Genomic DNA, 22,888 nt, shown 5'->3' on the forward strand with positions numbered 1-22,888 from the left:
ATGTTGTGCAACATGAGGAGAGTCAAGCATGGGAGGTAGGTACACTAGCCTACCGGTCAAACGTTTGGAATAATAAAATATTTTTTTTGTTTGTTTGTTTGAAAGAAGTCTCTTATGTTCACCAAGGATGTATTTATTTGATCAAAAATATATTAAAACAGTGATATTGTGAAATATTATTATAATTTAACATAAAAACTGAATGATCCTTATTCATGATTAGCCTATTATCAATGTTGAAAAGCGTTTTTGCGTTCCTATTTTTGTGAAAACCAGCATTCATTTGAAATAGAAATATTTTGTAACATTACTGTATTTACTGTCACTTTTGATCAATATAATGCACCCTTGCTGATTAAAAATATAATAATATAATAATCGCTTTCTTTCTTTTCAATTCCCCATAAAAAAAAAAAAAATGTTGGCAGTTTTTTGGCTTTTAGTATGAATATGTTAGCCTTACTGTTATCTAAAAGCTAACGCGTGCTCCAAAACAGTGGCACATTTCCCATTTAGAAGATATAAGCCACAAAGCGTTCAAAACTTACAGTCTGTCACTTCAACCACCTCTAGAATCTGAAGCGTCCCGCCCCCTTCATTATAAACAGACACTGAGGCTGCGGCTGAAATCGAATCACTTGTTCACACATCTACTATTTTCAACATGGTGAATGGCACATGGTGCACTATATAGGGGAAAGGGAACGATTCAGACAGTGTAAATATGCTTTGCTTTCCAGGGTAGTGAATGAAGTCTGGTACAATAGTGTCATGCCAGCAAACCGGTTAAGAGATTGTAAACTGCGGCTTTACCGAGCTCAGCGGCTCTGGGGCCTGTACCATGATGGTAGTTGAACAAACTCAGGGTTACAGGATTAGTTTTGAGTTGACAAAACCAAACCAATCCAACCAGGCTTTGTTGGTACCATGATGCTGAACATCAACTTTCTCTGTCAACTCAGGCTTTGATCCTGAGTTTAGGTGTGACATCAGTAGCGAGCAGCCAATCACATGCTGAGAAAAAGTGAAACTGCAATTCATTTCACTTCTCTCTTCTGCAGAATATATTACGAGATTGAAAAAATATTAAGAATTTAAACAAACTTACACAGCAAGAAGAAAATAGCTGTCTATGAAAGAGGACAACTAAAAAAAGAGTCTTGCTATATCTGTGCAAGTTAAAGTTGTGAAGTTAGTTTATACAGTTGATAAATGTATAAAGAGAATTGAACATTTAAACTCACATGTAGGCTTGCTTGTCATTTTATAGCTTTATCTATTGATTCTAAAGCGTATTTATATTACCTTTATATATTTATTCATTTAAACTGTGCATAATAATAATTGATAAACTAAAATTGTACATGTGTGATCAATTAAGGGTGTAATAATAACATAAATAATATCTATATCATACAAAATTATTATTCAAAATAAGCATCACTAAAAGCCAGATGATTTTGTCTTTAAAAATCATTTTCTATGTAGTGACCTTTAATTTGGAGTAGAAACAGGTGGAGTGACTTTATCGCTTCAGACATGTCACTTTGCTCACAGCTGATTGGTCCAAGTTCGGTTTGCATTGCAACCTCTTAGCTGGAACATAACCTGCCCCGGACCAGGTTAGCCGTGGAGCGGAGTTACTATGGCGATGAACACTGCTAAAAGCCAAACCACTTTCATGGTGCCTAAAACCCAGGGTTGGTGCAAACTAAACTAAAACATACCTGGCTATAGCAAACCTAACCGGCTTCATGATATAGGCCCTTGGTTGAGCTGTGGTATAAACTAAACACTATTGCTATTTTAAAAAAGGGGAGGAGCTGTTCTTTATGTCCCGCCCTGTCTTCCTGTTTCACATTGAATAACGCTGTGCGTTTCAAGGCACTTCAGTAGGACTTTAAGCAGCACAACAGATTTTAACATTGATAATAATGTTATTTTCTCTCTCTCTCTCTCTCTCTCTCTCTCTATATATATATATATATATATATATAATTTATTATTATTATTATTTTATGATCTGTCTGCTTTCATAGGTTTGTGAACTTCAGTGTCTTTGACGTCACATGCATCTCTGATTGTAGGTCATCTTATTTACTAAATGTAGGTCATGGGCTATTTTCACCACCATCATTTTTCGATTCCACACTGTTTCCTGATTTCCTGAAGCACACTGATTGCTTCTCTGTCATGTTTTGGCAGGTTTGCAGGGGGTCCTCTCAGATCCAGCGCCGGAGAGCCAGAAACAAAGGCAGTCGTGACTACTTTCAGCCTCCACACAGAGCTACTGTAAAGCTCCTCTGTTCAGAACAACACTGGCCAAAACATCTCACCCAATGGAACAACAGGACTCCTGCTATGTTTATCATCTAAGTCTGGTGGATTTGAGATATCCTTCTTGCACATAAAGAGTTATAGTTTCCATAGCAACCTCCTAACATCATCGCTTCGGCAATGTGATCTAAACACATTTCGTTCCATCTTTATGTCTGAGTTCTGCTACTCTAAATGATAAAAACCATGAGCTATATGAGTATTTCAGCCACATACACACTCACAAACAATAACAAAGGCATCACTGAGGACAATATTTGTTTATTTATTTGGTTAACGTGACACAAACCGTTTTTGATTGGAGTTGATTATGTCCTTTCACGTCAATCTGTGAAGCAAATAGAATACGACAGCAAGTATGATATGACTTTGCTTCTACTTGCGATTGTGTGATGGGGAAGACACAAAGTTCAAGATGTCTTTGCCTTAATGAATTAAGACATTATTCATGCAGATTTCATATACTGTCTATTCTATTCGTAGAAGAGTTCCCATAGAAACAGATTCTAAGTACAACTGATGCAATGAGAGCAAATGATTCATATCCCACATACTCCATCAATCTACCAATGCATAAATGTCACACTTCTCCTTTAAAGTTAGACATAATGAATATATTAGCATACTGTGACAGTGCTGAAATATGCAGGAAACCTATTTGTTTTCAAATGAATGCACTCTACAAGTTTACAATTATTGAAGTTTGTGTGAAAGATGATGAACAGCACAGCGGCTCAAATTTCTTCAAGTCCAAAATCAGCAGCAATACATTATTTTGTTCACAAAGGGTCTCATTCACTAACTGTACAATCATATTCACTCAAAAATCATGATCGATCAAAAAGTTTGCTCTTTCGGATTTAAGCACACGTATGCAAAAACCACAGACTTCCTCCTGGTGGCCTCAGCTCAGAAACATGAATATGTATTTATACAGTACCTTCCTAAACAACCGATGATTAGACTACCATTCAAAAAGTTTTTATACACCAAGGCTGCATTGATTTGATCAGAAATACCCCAAAAACAGTAATATTGTGAAACATATTACAATTAAATTTTCAGCATCATTACTCCAGTCTTCAGAGTCACATGATCCTTCAGAACTCATTCTAATATGATGATCTGATGCTCAAGAAACATTTCTAATTATTATCAAAGTTGAATATAAAAATATTAAGAACAGCATTTATTTGAAACAGAAATGTTTTGTAACAATGTAAATATTTAAGCTCTTTATTGTCACTTTTAAATGATTGTGTTCTTGCTAAATAGAAGTATTAATTTCTTTTAAAAACTAACCCCAAACTTTTGAACAGTAGTGTATAGATATTTAAATATCTTATCTTAGATATTATATATATATATATATATATATATATACATCTTAAAATATTTGAAGAGTTCAGATGCAAAAGCTTCTAAGTGCCATCTGAAATTTTCTTCTAGAATGATAATTTTTATGAAGCTCGTATATTTAAGTTCAGTAATTTCACTTAAATGGCAATGAAAATGACCTATTAATTGCCATTTAAGTGAAATTACTGAACTTAAATAAACAAGCTTGATAAAAATGATCATTCTAGAAGAAAATTTCAGATGGCACTTAGAGGTTTTTGCATCTGAACTCTTCATTTAGTACCTAGTATCAAGTACAAGGATATGAATAGTGAATGTAAACAAAATTGCATTTTTAAAATAGTGCAATGTAAAAATATGATTGTAGCTCAAAGTGTGAAAGGTTCTGCGTAAAGATACAGCCAATACTGTGCTGTCTAAAGACCTAAGGTTTTTATTGTTTTCAACTGGTTTTGAGATTCTTTAATCTTTGCTTTACTCAAACAAACATTATTTTAGGGCATTTGCAGGGCGTGACGAATGGCTGTACAGATGAAGTCATGCGTCCTTATATGGAGATGTATGGGCGTGTATTACCAAATCACTAACTTTCTACCCGATTTCGAATTATCCATATTCATCAACATAAAAGAGAACCTATTATCCTTTTTTCATTTTTAACTTTCTTTATTGTGTAATGTTGCTGTTTGAGCATGAAAAATGTCTGCAAAGTTACAAAGAAGTGTGTTGAAACTCATTTCTAAAACACTCAAAGAGGGTGACCAATCACAACATACTTTTCCAGCCGACCAATTAAAGCACATTGCACTTTTTGGGGAGGAGGGGTTTCATAGAGACCATATTTAAACAGGGCTGCGTTTGTCAAAAGCACTGTGAAATAAGATGGTGGCAATGGCAATGATTCTACAATCTAATAGGCTTTTTCAGTGTTACTGACAGACTGGGAAGAGAGGTGCTAAAATAATGTTTAAACCTTTTTTAGTAGACCCCAAAAACAAAGTCAAGACTTTGTAAAAGGGCATAATATGGCCTTTGTAAGACCCATTTAATCTGCATACACACATTTTGTGAATCCACCATAAATTTAGCATGAGAACCTTGTACCAAAGAACATTTGTACGCAATTATTAGTGAATGAGACCCAAAGGATAAGTGCTAAGTTATGGTCACATTTACTGTTGTTCTGTGAATTTTCAGAGGCTAAATCTACAAATTTTAACAGGAATCCACACGAAAAAGGTTTTCCCACACAGATTTCGTATTGCATTCAGTTGAATTCACCATGTTGACCAACAGAGAGCTGCATGGTTTGAAAAGTGTCTTCTGTGTAAGCTGTGACATAGCATACATCTCTATGCTATTTCCAAGAGGGGGTTTCTGCAGCAATGCCAGAACAGTTTATAAAGAACCATTTTTCTTTGTGTGAAGAACATTTTAATAATCGAAAGAACCTTGTGTGGAATGGAAAGATTCCATGGAGTTCTTTATGGAACCATCAATGCCAATAAAGAACCTTTATTTTTAAGTGTAGACAATTTAGCCTTTTTTGCCCACAACATTTCAGTAATGTGACCGCACCTTTATGGTACATTATTTGCTGGGCTTCTTTCAGGGGGTTGAAAAAGTGATCACAATTTGCTGTGGGACCCTCTGGTTACTTTACATTTCTAAATGGTGGATTTATCTATCTACACTTGTCTCTGCCAACCGGTTGTTCATGATTCCCAGCGCTCCGACCCCTCCGGAGAACTCATTGTGGCGTGAGCTGCTCCCTAACTGGCGAGGATGTCCGTTAGCCATCTCTGACAGCTGCTTCTGCATGATGGCCAGATTAACTTTATTAGCGGCCAGAAAGTCTTTCATGGAGATCATCTCTCCAGACATCCGCCGTCCATCCGCCTCGCTGTCATTGACCGCGTCAGTCTCGATGGAGGTTTCCCGCCGGGTTCTCATGTGGCCCGGGACGACCGCGTTCCTCCGAGTGTGGCGGTTCCCTCGGCCTGGGCAGCGGCAGGGAGTCTCCAGCCTCTGCAGAAGCCAGTTGAGAACTTGCTTGATCACGATGGAAATGACGTTGAACAGCGAGTAGATGCAACACACTCCTGTTAGAATGAAAAGGAAGTTGCCCACCCTGTAGGCCGCCTGAGCCATGTACATCTCACGCTGGTTGCTCACCATATCCCCAAAACCAATGGTGCTGAAAGCCACGAAACAGAAATAGAGGGCGTCCAGGTAGTCCCAACCCTCGGCCGCAGAATACATGGCGGACGCGCAGCAGGAGACCAAGATGGCGGCGACTCCTAAGATGAGCATCACGCAGTACACTGAGGGTTTCCAGCCGGCCAAGCTGTCCGTGCGCCGCTCTCTGTTGCCGGCGGAGGGACGGTGGCAGTTTTGGGCCGGACCGGCTTTGCGGCGTTCTCTGCACTCATGGCAGAACTTCAGAACAAATGCGATCACGGTGATGACACGTTCCAGGAAGAGGTTAAAGAACAAAATGGTGGCAGCGCAACCAATAAGCCCATAAAAGATCAGGAAGATCTTTCCGGCAATAGTGACGGGTGTCGTCATCCCAAAACCTGCGCCACACACACACAAAATGAGGATGTTAGATTTATACCCATTATAATGCAATCATAGCAAGCGCAATGTATAATACAGACTGCAAGAAAATGTTCTTTATAGTGCCACTCAATATACTATCTTTTTTAATAATATATCACATTTAATATAATTTTTAAATGTCTTTTATAATTGTATATATATATATATATATATATATAATGTGCTTGTTACATTTGCATTTGTTACTCTGGTTCCTCAAGCTACCTTCCATTAGTTTAGTTTCTTTTTAAGTCTGAACAGTAAAAAAACAACAACAACAAAAACTTGAAATCCACCTATAAATCGTTTTTTTTTTTTATTGTGTGACAAGTTGGTACATCAGGTCAGTACTTTTTTGTGATTGAAATACTATTATAGTTTTTAATAATATTTTGAATTCATTTTTTAGTTTTAGATTTTCATTTTAAAGTTTTAGTAATTTTGTTGTGTGTTTTTGTCATTTTTATTCGTTTTTATTCATTTTTATGAATAAAACTAAAAAGTTTTAGTTATTTTAATGCATCAGGTTAAGCTATGGAAATGATAAATGTGATCTTTGCAACCAGCGGAAATAAAAAATTAGTTTAAGTTTGTATATATGTATATATATACATTTTATGTTTATTTTATTTAAAGTAAATATAATAATGCATAATTATGCATATAATAATTAATCAACATACACAATTTTTTTTATATATTTTGATGACAACTTAATAATTGCTTATCATGGTTTCTATCTAAAATGATATGTTAGCTAACTGTATGATTTGTATTTTCTTGAACAGTCACCTCTGATAATGTCAATTGTAATGTATAGAAACATGAATTTAAAGCTGCTTTGAAATGATAAGTATTGTGGAAAGTGCTATACAAATAAATGTGAATTGAATTGAATAACCCTGTATCAGGTATTGCAACATTAAAACATTTTATATTCCATCCGTTGTTGTTTTTATGCTTTTGTCTGCGTCAAATGATTTCAATTCTGCGTTAAATTCTCCCGCATGTTGAAGTTTGCGTTGTTATCATCACAACCAATGTGGACAAATCTAGAAAGTTTGAACAGAAACTATCAGATCTGGCCGCATGTAACTTGCAGTCGGTCTCAAAAATCAGATTTGAGAGGGGGAAAAACAGATTCCCCATTCAGTGTGAACAAGTACATTGTGTTTTGCCAAAGTAATTCCATATAAGTCACCTGATATAATCTAAAGACATAAAATCATAGAGAAGCTGTACTCTGTACCCTCTAGCCACTGCAGAACTACAATGGATTAGCACATGCAACTGCTGTGGGCTAATTAGAAACTGAGCTGTAATTGTCCTTTAATGAGCAGCATGTGCTCCAAATCCCATGTGAACCCCAGGCTCCAATCACCTCCAGCATCCAGACAACCCCACTTTCCCTTCTTCTCAAAACACTAGAAATAGGTTGCCATTGGTGACGGCAGCTTTACCTCTAGTTTTTTTTCTATTTTTTTTTTTTCTTGCATTGGTCATCTTACCGATTTCATTGCAATTAAATCCTGAGATGTATCACCCACTGGCACATTTACGAAGACCTTTTCCTACTGTGTGTCTATTGATAACCTGAAATTAGGTGCATGAATTAAACTAGTAATGAAAAAGACTAAATGCTCTCACTATTATGCAACTATGCCCTCGATAACTCCACTGTTCATATCCATGATATGAATTGTCTATACAAGCATCAGTAGAGGATAAGAGTAAATATTAATGAGGCTAAAATAAACTTCCCCTGCTCTGCCTGTTTCTTTAACCACGTCTCTTTTTTTTTTTGAGCATGAAATGCCAGATGTAAGACTGCATAGAAAAAAGATCTGATGCATTTAATATTCTCAGCAGCCCTTTTGCAAAGAAAAATTTGACACATGCTGAGAATTAATTAAACTTGGTTTATGGAGATACTAAATTTAAAGTTCTCCTGAACTGAAAAGTTTTCATTGATGTTGCACTTATTCTTAAGTACTATGGCAAAGCAGGCTAAAAAGCTGAAAAAAGTTTATGTACCAATTGAAATTGGATTGGAATTCTGTTTGTGGTTAATCTGTTTATCATGTTCAAAGATTTTCACATATAGGTTTAATCTCTTGCTTCTTCACAGAAATGTGTGTTTTTCCTCAATATAGCTCTACTATCAGATGTGTCAAGTGTGTGTTAGAAGTGTTGACAAGCTTAGCATTCACTTCAATGAGTAAATTAACGAAATGTCAGACAGAAAATCTTTGGCAAATGTCTTGACAAAATAACAGCTTTTTTGCGCATTGCACACATGTATTAAATTGCAGTTTTCTTTTTCTGGTGCTTCAGCTAGTAATATGACCTGCTGAAAATGAGAAAAAGGATCGAAAAATCGCAAACAATGTCTTTTAATTTGTGCGATTTAGTTAACATCATGGATGAGATCATCAGAATTATGAAAAAGTATTTTATATCTATTTTTTTTTTTTTTCATAATTCTGATTATAAAACTCAACAGAGTGTGATGTTTAACTGTAAGCAGATGAAATACATATATAAAGAGGATCTTTGGGAAGAAGTCTGAATTGAATAGCCTATTCATTTGACAAATATCTGAAGGTGGTGATGACAGAAAGTAGTATAGCTGCATGTTAACTTTAGTATTGCGGTAAAGCCAGGTTGTTTTAGATAATGCAATAATGTCATAAGAAAATATGAAATAGATTGGTTTGCACAGTGACCTGCAGCTCAGATTCTAATTCCAAATAGCTTTTGTAAAAACAAATGGCAATTATTGTTGGTTTAACTTTAAAAAAAATAAGTAAACTGGTTGCCTTAGAATTTTAAGTGCATTGAAATGACTACCATGAAGGAGATTGGGTTCATCAACAGAAACTCAAAATATTATGTTATCTGAAGAACCACATAAATTATATAAGTTGATTTGACAAAATAAAAAAGGTTGTGATAACAAATTATGAATTGTTTTTTTTAATTTTTTACAGTGCAGGTCTCAAGAATTAGATGTTTTAAAAACCATTCAATCTGATTCAAATAGTTAAATAGTCCACTGCGTGAGAAAATCCACCTAGTCGCTGTCTGTATGCGAACCAATTGGTAAAAGGACCTGTTGCACATGTTACTTTAATGTGCTTGTGCTGGCTAAAATCACAAAAATAGATTAAAAAGGTCTTTGAAATCTTATAGTCTGACATTTTTGTCTAACTATCATGCAAGTTTAAGGTTGTCTTGGCAGCTCACCGATAGTTGAAACCACAGTTCCGACGAAATAAAAAGCTCCCGCAAAATCCCATCGCGGTCTGGTCGTGTCCACACGGATTCCCGCCACATTGGCCTCCTCATAGTTCCTCAGGAAGTTATTCAGGTCGTCTTGACTCAGGTTGTACTTGTGCGTGAACTGCTCGATCCTCTGAGCCCATCTCTCCTTGGCGAGCTTCTCCTTCGGATGCTCCAGAGCTGAAAACACCGCTGCCCCACATAACAGGTAGATGATGATTAACAAAGCCAGCATTAGAAATCTCGCATTGTCTTCATTTAGGGTACCGATGCTGTTGCAGCAGCATCCAGCCCGGCAAGCCATTATTTTATAGCAATATTATTGGAACAGATGAACCACTACATCCCAGTTCATCATGGATCATGCATTTTTTTCTGTTCAGAGGTCTGCGTCCAAATGTTTCTGGGATCTTCGAGCGTTATTCTGCTCGAAATGTCCAGTTTCTGCCGGAACCGATCTGCCAGCATGATGCGCTTTGTCTCCAACGCAGAGAGGGACTGTGTGACCCCAACCTCTCCAAGAGCGCGCGTGGATCTGCTCAGTGGCGTCAGAGGAGGTCACACACACACACACACACACACACACACACACACACACACACACACACACACACACACACACACACACACACACACACACACACACACACACACACACACACACACACATATTTTCAGGCATACTTTTCAATGATTTTTTAGGGTTATTAATATCACATTTTTAGGGCTACTCCATTTGACTCAAATGTGCATTTTCATAAAAGGTATCATAAATATGTTTGATATTTGTTTTTTAACTCAATGACATTGAAACACAATCACGGTCTATTTTTGATTTGGTCGCATAATAACAAAATTGCTTTCTGCTTGTCAGCCAAACCACATGATATGGATTTGGCTGACAAAAGTTGTTCAGATAATTAATAGTTTACATAATACATTTTGAAAGAAGTTTCATCTGCTCACCAAGGCATTTATTTGATAAAAAATACAGTAAAATCAGTAATATTATGAAATATTACAATGTAAAATATTCTATTTGAATATTTTAAAATGTAATTTATGTGATTTAAAGCTGTATTTTCAGCACCATTACTCATGTCTTCAGTGTCACATGATCCTTGTAATGGTGGCTGTTTCAGAGGAACAAAAGTAGGATCCAGATGCAGCAAACATTTATTCAAACAAACATAATAAAAGTAAATCCAGGCAAAACTGATGAATCCAGACACCGGCAAGGAAGGCAAACAAAACTGACAACAAGAATACACACATAACATCCATAGAAGGACAACACCAGAAAAAGAACATGAGAAACAAATAAAACACACCTGGGAACAATCGGGAACTAATCAACAAGAAAAACTACAAAGGACTACAAAACAAACAAATAACGCAACATGTTATATCATACAAGAAGACGTGTAGTGTATTCAAGTAATATTGAAACTTTCAATGTGTTGTTGAATAATTTAATACAGATAAAAGAATGAACATCACATCACTGACATGCACAAAAGTCTTGTCACGACTATCTGTGTAACATTATGCACGTTATTAGATTAGACTGTGCGGTGGGAATACTTCATTGTGATCAATAGTGTATGACCTTTTGAATCTGGTTGGGAAATTTTCAGCATTTACTCTGGGACGTCCAGAGGCAACTTCTGTAAATGTCACTGTTCGAACAGGGAAACGAAAATCCATTATGCATTTAAGACAGACAGACACAATGTATTTATAGATTCGGTCCTAAACTGTCCGATCGATTAGTTTAGACATTGCACAGAGCTTTGAAGTCTGATGCATTGCGTTATTTTTAGAGCTCAAAAATGTGCTTGTCCTTCGAAAGTTTTCAGGACCTTGGTGATTAGGATTACGTTGAAATCTGGCCCGGCTCCACATGGGCGGCAGAGGGGGAACTGGTTCACCCAGTAATGAGTTCAGCTTGACAACCACCCCTTTATTGTCACCGTACAGTTATTTGTATCAAATAATAGGATTTTAATGTCAAACTGTCAAAGTCATGTTAACACACAGAAGTGTGAATTGGCCTATTGAGAGAGGATAGAAGAAAATATAATACTGCTTTACATTTTCATTTAGTCATTTAGCAGATGCCTTTATCCAAAGCGACTTGCAAATGAGGAATACAGCAAGCGAGTCATCATGAAAAGGCAAACAACGCAAGAGGTGCTCAAAATACAAAGTTTCAGACATTGCTTAGAGTAGCACAAGCCAGACAAGGGAGGGATTCAAGGAAATATATATTTTTTCTTTTTTTACGAGGTTTAGTGCTCACGGAAGATATGAGTTTTCAGCTGTCTTTTGAATGTTGTCAGGGATTCTGCATTCCGGATGAGGGTGGGGAGATCATTCCACCAGCAAGGAACCGTGAATGAGAATGTTCTGAAGAGTGATGTTGTGCCTCTCTGTGATGGTACCACGAGCCGTCGCTCATTGACCGATCGTAGGCTTCTGGTAGGGATGTAGACTCGTAGGAGTGAGTGAAAGTAGGAGGGAGCTGACCCTGTGATAGACCTGTAATCAAGCGTCAATGCCTTGAACTTGATGCGAGCAGCGAGTGGTAGCCAGTGCAGAGAGATGAAGAGAGGTGTGACGTGGGCCCTTTTGGGCTCGTTGAAGACAAGACGAGCCACAGTATTCTGAATCATTTGTAGAGGTTTATTTGCACATGATGGAAGTCCAGCCAGAAGAGCATTGCAGTAATCCAGCCTAGAAATGACCAGGGCCTGGGCGAGAAGTTGTGTTGCATGCTCAGTTAGGAAAGGCCTGGTCTTCCCGATGTTGTGCAGTGCAAACCTGCATGATCGAGCTGTCTTTGCGATGTGGTCTTTGAAGGTCAGCTGGTCATCAAATATTACTCCAAAATTTCTGATCGACCTTGATGGGGTGATTGATGATGAACCTAGTTGGATGGTGAAATCGTGCTGTAGAGTCGGATTGGCAGGGAAGGTGAGAAGCTCAGTCTTTGCCAGGTTGATGTTGTTTCATCCATGTCGAGATGTCCGCCAGACAGCTTGAGATACGTGCAGCTACTGTGGGATCATATATTGAAATGAGAGATAGAGCTGTGTGTCATCAGCATTGCAATGGTGAGAGAAACCATGTGCCTGTATGATGGGTCCCAGTGATGTAGTGTAAATGGAGGAGGGGTCCAAGCACTGACCCCTGGGGAACGCCTGTGATCATTTGATGTGCTTTGGATGTCTCTCAAGGGAACCCTGAAAGACCTACCTGTGAGAAAAGATTCAAACCAGTGGAGTGGAGTTCTTGTGATGCCCAGTGATGAGAGGGTGGACAGAAGGATCTGATGTTGAAGGCAGCAGACAGATCCAGGAGAATGAGAACTGAATATTTGGAAGCAGCTTTCGCAATCCGCAGGGCTTCTGTGACCGACAATAATGCAGTCTCGGTTGAATGGCCTTTCTTGAAACCAGATTGGTTGGCGTCCAGCTGGTTATTCTGAGATAGGAAAGATGATACTTGGTTGAAAGCAACTCGTTCAAGTGTTTTCGCTATGAATGGTAGGAGAGAGATAGGTCTGTAACTCTCTACAAGTGATGTGTTTAATGTGGGTTTTTTAAGGATTGGGTTACCTGAGCCTGCTTGAATGCAGTAGGGAAAATGCCAGTATGGAGGGATGAGTTGATGATGTGTGTGAGTGCTGGTAGAAGTGTGGGAGAGATGGCTTGTAGAAGGTGTGAGGGGATGGGATCTAGAGGGCAGGTGGTAGAATGACTGGAGAGGAAGAGTTTAGATATTTCTGCCTCCGTTAGTGGAGAGAAGATTTCTGGCTGAGGGTGTGGTTGGTCTGGGTTTGTGTGTGTGTGGAGCTGAGAACTGACTGCTGATGGTTGTTGTTTTGTCGGTCAAGAAATTAGCAAAATCATCAGCAGTTAAAGAGGAGGTGGGTGGTGGTGAAGGGGGACAGAGGAGAGAGTTGAATGTTTTGAAAAGTGGTTGTGTGTTTGTGTGTTAGAAGCGCTGTTGATCTTATTGTGTAAATATGAAGATTTCGCAGCATGACCTTCAACAGAAAAGGATGAGAGCAAAGGCTGATACATGCTAAGGTCAGATGGGTCTTTTGATTTGCGGCATTTCCTCTCTGCTGCCCTGAGTTTGGTCCGGTGTTCACGAAGAACATCAGATAACCAGGGATTAGAGGGAGTAGTACGTGCTGGCCTGGAGAAGAGAGGGCAGATATTGTCTAGAGTAGAAGTTAAAGTGGAACATAAAGTATCCGTTGCGGTATTCACATCCAGAGAGGAGAATTGTGAGGGTGAGGGAGGAGAAGATGACACAGCAGATGAAAGATGGGAGGGAGAAAGTGAGCGCAGGTTTCATCTGAAAGTAACTGGTAGAGGGGTTGGAGGTGCACAAGTAGTAAGTTGAAGATTAAAAGTAATGAAGAAATTATCGAAAATGTGATACCAAAATGTTGTCTGTGATGCAGTTGCGTGTGTAAATAAGGTCAAGTTGGTTGCCTGATTTGTGAGTACATGTGGTGAGCCATTTGAGATCGAATGAGGCTAGGAGAGAGATGAAGTCTGTTGCATAAGGCTTTTCTAGATGAATGTTGAAATCGCCAAATACTACAAGTGGGGTGCCATCCTCAGGGAATGAGGACAGCAGCACATCCAGTTCCTCAACAAATGTTCCCAGTTGACCTGGGGGGCAATAAATAACTACAATATGGATCTTAATGGGAGTTGTAAGTGTAATAGCATGGTATTCAAAGAAATTGTTAATGCATAGAGAAGAGTGAGTTGAGTATTTCCAATTGTTAGAAATGTGAAAAGTTATACCCCCACCCCTCCCCTTTCATGCCATGTCCTGATTACCGTAATTTCTAGATGAAAACATGTTACTTATGAGTTTCATTGGCAACACTATCAACACCTAAATGAATCTGCAGTGGTCAGGTGGTACAACTAGGAGCTCTCAGAAAATTCCTAATTTACAAGTTTAAATTACGAGCTCTATGAGGATGTGAAGTTGAAATCTCATAATTACTGTAATTACAACATGGTGTAAATGCACCTTAAGTCTCTTCTGGGCTCACGTAGATGAGGGAGACACATTCACGTTTACACCTGATGTTTTAATCCGTCTCTTTTGTCCACTTTCAACCACTTCTGTCCTGATTTCTTCAAGGCGAGGGTCTATGGGTGGATAAATGTATGAACCTTTTCAGATCTTTCAATCTAATGGACAAAATAAGCGCAAATTACATATGAACGCGCCCGGAGATGACGCAAAAACTTACCAGACAGCAACATAGTGTCGGCCCAGATCTGAGCCACATCTGGTTCATGTTGATTCGACGCTTACTAGATGTGGGCCGGATCTGGGACGGCACTGTTGCTGTCTGGGATGTGGAGAGCAGCAGCTTTAGTTTCTGCTCTGACAGCCGCAAGACCACGCCGAACGCTGTGAATGTGTGTTAGAAATCAGGAATGGCAAGAGAACATCGTGCTTGGTACGTTTTACATCTTCAAACCAAACTTGAGTCTTCAGCCAACAAAGTTTAAATCCCATCTTACTAGCGCTTCCCATAATGTTTATGCATTAGACCACATGAGAGTTTACACTATGAAAGCAATCCGGTCAAATGCGTTTTTGATTTCCTCTAGAAGTGTTCAAAAGTGGACAAGCTCAAAACGTTTTAGACCCCGTTTACACCTGTATTTAGCGTCGTCCACTTGTGATCCGATCTTAACGCATCTTAATACCAGGTGTAAACAGGGCCTTAGACAGCAATGCTCCACATATAATCTCAAAATATAATCTTTACTTTTGTTAGTGAACCTGCTTATGGCCCAAAAGGAAAAATAAATGTTATTTTGGCTTCAATAGAGTTGCAGAGCACTTTAGAAAAATGTCAGGAAAAGTTTTTTGGCTTGACTGCTGTAATACTATCACTGCGTCCGGAATCGCGTACTGTCTGAGAATGGGCACTACATTTGAATTTGATTTTACTTCTCGACTGTTAAAAAAGTCCCCTGTATAAACTATGAATATGGGTGGTATTGCCATATCCGGACATACTACATCCGCCACATCATGTGACCTATCGGCGTCTGTTGCGTCGCTTTACTTCCATTCATAAATCCCCTCCCGTGGCCTCATGGGAAAGTAAAGTGTCCATCAACTGCACACTTCATAATTCTGCCTGGAAGTAGTAGGTCATCTGGGGACTTTCTACCTACTGTTTTTCGAATACTACATTCGGACATACTACTCTTTTGGCGGACTGTTTTTGCATACTATATAGTAGGGAAGTATTTCGGACGCAAAAGTCTATGCAACACATCACATTCTTACTCAAAATTCCAAGTTCAGATGACTCTTTTTGTTTGTAAGTACTGCTCTATCCTCTGAGTGTCAGCAGAGATGCTCAAGATCCAAGTGCAAGTGAATAAGAGTTTATTAATAGTGATAATTAATATAAGCAAGGCAAATAGTCAAAGGTAGTGATGTGACATTTGAACCGAGGCGTCTGAGCTTGTGTCGAGAAAAAATGGGCGTGCCAAATGAAGCCGTGATTCGAGGCTACGTTACTTTCACGTTAACGTGAAAATCACGCGACTAATGACAAACGAGGCCTCAGTTTGTGTGGATACGTCATCGGTTCGGTCTGAGTGTCGCTTCCGGATAAAGGGGGTTCGAAACTCATGCCACCTTGTGGGTGTTGTCAGCAGTAGTATAAGCAGTTGTAGAAGTGTCAGAGTCAGAGAGTTGTAGATAACTATCATTGTCATTGTCGTTATTGTGTCATATATGTGTTAGGGCTGTATATTATTACATTATATCAGGTTAGAATAGTTATAGTATATTGTTATTATTAATTATAGTAGGCCTAGCTATATTATAGTCTTGTTATATTAATTTGATCAAATTATTTGGATTGCTTTGGATTTTTGGATCTGGACTGGACTACTTTTTGATTTGGATTGCCCTTTTTTATTTGTTTGCTTTTTGTTACCTCTTCCTTTTTCCTGGCAATGGAGCCAGCAAGAAAGAAGAAATCCTCCCCTGTCTGGCCTCAACAGAAGCATCAGTGTCCCTATTTATACCAGCTGGCACTGGCATTTTTATGTTCCCCTGCATCCTCTGTGGCTGGAGAGGTTTTGTCCAAGAAGAGGAATTGTCTAAACCCTAACACACTTGAAAAAATTTCCCAGTCCCATAAGCACAACACTGCACAAAACCCCCCAGAAACAATTCTTAACTTTTCCCACCCCAGACTATCCTTTTGCAGTTTACTACACTCTCTCCACCATAAGCACTGCACTCAACACTGTGTCACTTTTGCTGTTCATACTGTCACTATCCAAACAATTTATGAATAATTAATTAACTGTGTGTGACAGTTGTCTCTGCACAAGTAAATTCAGACAGAGAAAGATACATGTTTTATTTTATACTCAGGCAATGGACAAATGTCTGCGCAGGTCATTGGTTCAAAATTAATTAATTTGTCTGCTATTTCTTTGCACAGTAGCTAGGCGTCACTAGTGAGCAATGCTGAATGAAGCTTCGAGTAATGAACCTTTGGGTGAAGCAATGGGCTGCGAGGTCTCTGTGGTCCAGGAAGCCTCATTTTGCCATCACTAGTCAAGGGTAGCAAGGCAATAGATGCAAATCCTTGAAGCAAGATGATCACCGTAGACTTGCAGTAATCCACAACGGATAGAAGAATCCTCACAAGACCAGAATCCAAACTCACGACTGGAACAGTAACAGGAACTGATAGCTAGAAAGACACTGGTGAGGCTCACAACAGGACAGGTACAAAACAACAATCTGACAACAAACACAACAAACGCTAGGCAGATATAGGAGTGGTAATAGTCAGCAGGTGCAGCCATCAGCCAACCTGATTAATTAATCATCATCAAGGTTGCTAGGAAACCCAAACAAGCAATCAGACAGTTGACAACACTAGACAGACACACAGAGAAGAAAACACAGACCCATGAACCGTGACACTGGGCAGCGGCACTGTAGAATTCCATCTGATGTCAGGGAGACCTCAAAACTCCCTGGAGGGCGATGGGTGCTATTGGTGGGACAGACATCAAAACAACTGCATGGAGGAAGAGGAGAGGCGCAAAAACACCAAAACTGAGGGCGCCGGAGTAAAAACCGTTAGAATTGCAACCATTGATAATGATGTTGTAAATGAGGTCACTTCTCTTTTGCTGAAATGTGACTTCCTCAAATGTTCACACCTGCTTCCTAATCATTAGTCCCACACCAGGAAACTGTTAATGACAAGTGTCTCTTGAATGAAGGTGAAAATAATGATTAAATAGTTTCATATGCACACAGTTGAAACTCTGTAGCCAATGTCACTCTGCAGAACAAACCGAAGCACCTTTTATCCACAGAGAGAGGACCATCAGTCCGTTCCCTTCAAAGCTTTGAAGTTTAGCCACTCCACTGGAACAGAGAGGGAGTGAATAGATTTTTGAAATATGCAGCCCACAGAGGAAACCACCTCACTGGAATGATGAACTGACTTTTGCTATTGTTTTAATTGCTACTTAACATCATGACTTTACTTTACATCAGTTACTTTACACTATGGTTGTCACCTAGCTAGCAGGGAACGTTCTCAGATCTTTGGCTAATGTTCTGTCAAGGTTCTCTCAATGTTATGAACAGTGACATTATTAGAATGTCCTTTTTAAAATTTCTCTGGTCTTTAACAATGTTCTTAAAATGTAGCACAAAAATATTATTTATACATCGTTTACGGGACTTTTTTTTTTGGAAACATTTTAGTTGGATGCTTTGTCTATTGTTTGTTAAATGTTGCTACTTGTTTTAGAACATTCACATTCAAAGTAACAATCCTCTAATGTTTGAAATATGTCCTTGATGTTCGCATAGCCAAAAAAAAAGTTAAAACTGAACGTTTTGAATGTTCAAATAGCCTAACATTCAGACATAACTTTTTCATAACTCAATGGGAACATTAGCAAAACATTCTTAGAATATTTTTGTATGCAATATAACTTGATTCAAAATGCATAAAAAATGCAATTTATACAAACAATGACTTGAATACACATCTTCAATGATGAACATGTTTGTAATTTATGAATTAAAATATATTTTATGTTTTCTGAGTGCATGAAGTAAAAAATGTCATGGCGGTGCAACTGTCCTGATATCACTATGAAGATAAAATCTTTATTTTTGAAAATAATGATTAAGACATGTTCAAATTCAAGGTGTAAGGAAAATATGATATTAGTTTTTACTTGATGGTTCACATGTTATTAAATTAAAGCTTTTTTGAAAATGGAATAAATGTTTTTCAAAGCCATATGAAACCAACCTGCACGAAGAGTACATTTCTGCTTGTCACATGTATTTTTACACTACTGTAGATATGCTTAAGATAGCACACTTAGATATGATAGATAGGCTTAATTTCGGACATGCAGAATTAATTGACATGCATGTGGGTCGAGGCTAAAGTGGACGACCATGTTGCCTGATTAGTCTTTCCAAAAAGTTTGATGCCTTATTTAGCTTGTAACCCAGAGAAACAGATTTTGATTTTTAGGTCACTTATTTTGAAATAAATATCATGGTTTCTCAAACAACCAAAAGGTTTTGGTAAACAGTTCAATAAAAGCATGAATAATGGATGGGTGAATGAAGTGAAACAGCATGAGGCTAAAGAAGTTTAAAATTAATTAATTTCTTCAGAAATCTTTGATGAATAGAAATGCAAGAGAACAGCATTTATTTCAAATAGCATTTATTATTATTTATTTATTTATTTTTATAATGTATTAGTCATTACTGTCACTTTTGATCAATTGAATGTATCCTTGCTGAATAAAAGTATGTTTCTTTGGAAAAAAAATCTTACTGACCCCAAAACTTTTGAATAATTGATATATATATATATATGTGTGTGTGTGTGTGTGTGTGTGTGCTGAATAGACATTATGACTCATAAACACAGAATATATGAGGTTTTTAATGCCATGGTTGTTTACTGACCATCAGCAGTGCATTTATACATAGCAAAGCTTCTAAGAAACGGGCCGACAGGCAAGAGAAATCTTTTTCCCATTACAGTGAAAGGCTGACCTTCCTTCTTCTGTCTGAAGAAAGATCAAATTGGTGCTGTGATTACAGGCCTGGACAGGGCCGAACAGGGCCATTAGTCCCTGCTCTTCTTCTCTTGCTGCGGTCTGTTTTTCAGCGGGACACTCTGTCATTAAGCCTCCAAGGTCAAGACACAAACAGCACTGCACACATCACAATCTCAAAGGTCACCATGAAATCAAATGGACAATTTTTTTTTCTCATCGAAAACTGCAGTATTTATTTTAAATGATTTATCCGTGCACATCATTTAACATTTTTTTTTTTTTATTCATGTTCCCTTGTAATCTTTAATCAAAACAACTTCCCCTCTCTCCTGCAGCTCATCTCTTCTCTGATGATGTGTTTACTGGCATGAGGGCGGGGCAACCTGTCACTCACATGACATCACAGCAATAGCAAACCATAACCATCTAATTAATTGCTGATGGACAAAATCAAGTCCAACCCAATATTTTTTTCTTGTTCAAGAAGCTGTTTCACTTAGATATATATGGAAGCTTGTTTCCACCACAGAATAAAATATTTTAAAAGATAATTGCGACTTTTTATTTCACAATTGCGAGTTTACATCTCTAGTTACAGCAATAACTTATTTTTTCTTCGCAATTGAGACTTTATATCACGCAATTCTGACTTTATATCTCACAATTGCTGTTATACAGTCAGAATTACGATATAAACGTAATTCTGAGAAAAAAAAGTCCGAAATTTATTTCTCGCAATTGTGAGTTTATATCTCACAATTCTGACTTTTTAACACACAATTGCGACTTTAGATCACACAATTCCAACTTTTTAACACAATTGTGACTTTATATCACACAATTCGGACTTTTTAACACACAATTGCGACTTTATATCACACAATTCTGTAAGATGTAAAATCGCAATTGTGAGATAAAAAGTCTGAATTGTGAGATAAAAAGTCGCTATTACCTTTTTTATGTTTTATTCTGTGGCGGAAACAAGCATTTACGTCACAATAGATTAGAGCAGTATTACAGTAACTGAGCAGCTTGTTTACCCACAGCTACTCATATCTGTTGGAGCAGAAAATAGGACAGACAATAGAGGCACTGCTTGCCGATATTGTAGCCTACTGAGACTCAATGTGAGAAAGCCTGTAGCAGTAAATCCAAATGAAAGGAGGATGTGTTCACAAGAGAGATAGCAGCGGACATGAGGCTGTTTCAGATGGTTTGTATGCAAAAATCAGGCCCCGCTGGAGCTGAATTCTGATGCCTCTCTCATTAAGAAAGCAGGCGATTCGCACAAGTCACAATCTGTTTCCTCTTCATTAAAACACAGACATGAGAACCAGGAGCATTTGGGGGGACATTTGATTGGATGGATAAAAAAACATGGATCATGCTGTTGTCAGGATAAAAGATAAAAGGACTGACGCTGTGTCTTTTATATTACCATAATGAAATGAGTTGAATTATGATATGTAATCCCCCAACTGATTCCTCTAAGGTGTTGTGGGTGGTTGCTAGGGCTTATGAAATACATTTTTTTTTTTTTTAATTTATGGAACAGCCTTAAGACAAATTATTTAAAAAAAAGTTTGCAGATGTGTTTTCCCCGTTGACACATCAGGTTTTTATTACTCGTATGGTGTGCATATACTCGAGGAGGGAAAAAAAAACACCTACATTTTATTAAGAGGCCCAACATATGTAATTTTGTGCAGATGCTGATATTTATAGGAAAAAAAGTCAAATTAAATTCTGATATCTTGTAATGTAAATCAATGAAATCGTGCAGTGTAACAGACTATATACCCCTAAATAATGTCTTAGTAAGATAATATTTATATTCTTGGGTTTTTGATCAAAGCTCTGTAATTTTATTGTGGGGGTAAAACATATATTGCCATGCAATACAATGATGACTGAGAGATGTACAAATAAATGTTCCTCAAACGCCTATGTATCATATTTGATACTCACATTTTAACATGATTTTTCTAAAAAAAAATATGTATGGATAATCAAGTAAACCTTAGTTGCTTCCGTCTAGTAAGTGTTCATTTTAAAATACCACTAACAATATAAAAGTTCTTATGTTTAATTAAAAAAATTGTTTTACTATCAGACGAAGAAGGCATATAAGTAGATTTTGTACAACAGGATTTTCAGCAAAGTTTTGATTATGTTAATAACTTAGAGGCAAATATCAAATATGATACAGCAGGCTTTATAGGGTTAAAAATCAGTAATTATAAGAAAATAATTTAAAAGTCAGTTGGGTCCAGACCCCATTGACTAGCATTATATAAACAAAACAAAACAAACAAAAAAACATTGGGACATTTCTCAAAATAACTTCTTGCAAAAAAACAACAAAAACATTGAGACATTTCTCAAAATATCTTGTTGCAAAAAAACAAAACAAAAAAAAAACACTGAGAGCAAAAAACAAAACAAAAACATTGAGACAATTCTCAAAATAACTTCTTGCAAAAAAAACATAACAAAACAAAACAAAAAACATTGACATTTCTCAAAATATCTTCTTGCAAAACAAAAAACATGGAGAAATTTCTCAAAACATCTTGCAAAAAACAACAACAAAACAAAACAAATAACAAAACAAAATAACAAAGAAAAAAACTAAGCAAAAAAACTAAACGTAAAAAACAACAAAAAAAAACAACAACACAAACGTTTTTCAATATATCTTCTTTTGTATTCCACGGAAGAAAGAAAATCATACAGCTTTGGAATGACAGAATAAATTCGATTTAGCATCCCAGATGTTCCGTGCTGTCTATGAACATCACTGTATATTTTGTCACAAACATGTACTCGAACACATGTCCTTCACTGTAACAGGGGAATACCCCGTGAGGGGGCGAGCCCTCTGGCAACCTCAGCGTTGCTCTGGGCAACATTGATTACACATTCACATGAATGGGTTTGGAGAAACAGCTAACAAAGCCCTTCTGCAATTAATTCTCATTGCGTGACAGATCTAAAGGCAGCAAAGGCGTCCCAGTCAGGTGAGCAGTGTTTTCCTACTGCGAGTTAACCTTATCTGTCAGGAATCATTTAGACAGGGCCGTCCCATATGTCACTCTAGCAACACACCAGCACTCATGATGTCAATGCACTTAGCGTGAATTACACAATAAACATCCTTA

General features: G+C 37.6%; 1 protein-coding gene and 1 long non-coding RNA gene across 2 annotated transcripts in view; both read right to left on the bottom strand.

Annotated features, from left to right (window-relative positions):
• LOC309481846 overlaps nucleotides 1-22,888 on the bottom strand; it is a 93,327-nt gene that overhangs the window by 11,590 nt on the left and 58,849 nt on the right. The gene's annotated exons all lie outside the window — the stretch shown is intronic.
• kcnk13b (potassium channel, subfamily K, member 13b) lies at nucleotides 4,867-10,054 on the bottom strand. The gene is made up of 2 exons (XM_082148554.1): nucleotides 9,547-10,054; nucleotides 4,867-6,275 (listed from the first exon to the last, which is right to left on the bottom strand). Exons 1-2 carry the CDS (start codon nucleotides 9,884-9,886, stop codon nucleotides 5,377-5,379), a joined length of 1,239 nt encoding a protein of 412 aa, XP_082004680.1. The 5' UTR covers nucleotides 9,887-10,054; the 3' UTR covers nucleotides 4,867-5,376.

The sequence above is a fragment of the Leuciscus leuciscus genome (genome assembly GCF_965113295.1).
Source record: "Leuciscus leuciscus genome assembly, chromosome: 19".
Classification (NCBI taxonomy): domain Eukaryota; kingdom Metazoa; phylum Chordata; class Actinopteri; order Cypriniformes; family Leuciscidae; genus Leuciscus; species Leuciscus leuciscus.

Coding starts and splice junctions, on each gene's coding strand:
- kcnk13b (XM_082148554.1), bottom strand. CDS start 9,886: ATGGCTTGCCGGGCTGGATGCTGCTGCAACAGCATCGGTACCCTAAAT. Junction 6,276..9,546: donor AACTGTGGTTTCAACTATCG/GTGAGCTGCCAA, acceptor TGTGTGGCGCAG/GTTTTGGGATGACGACACCC.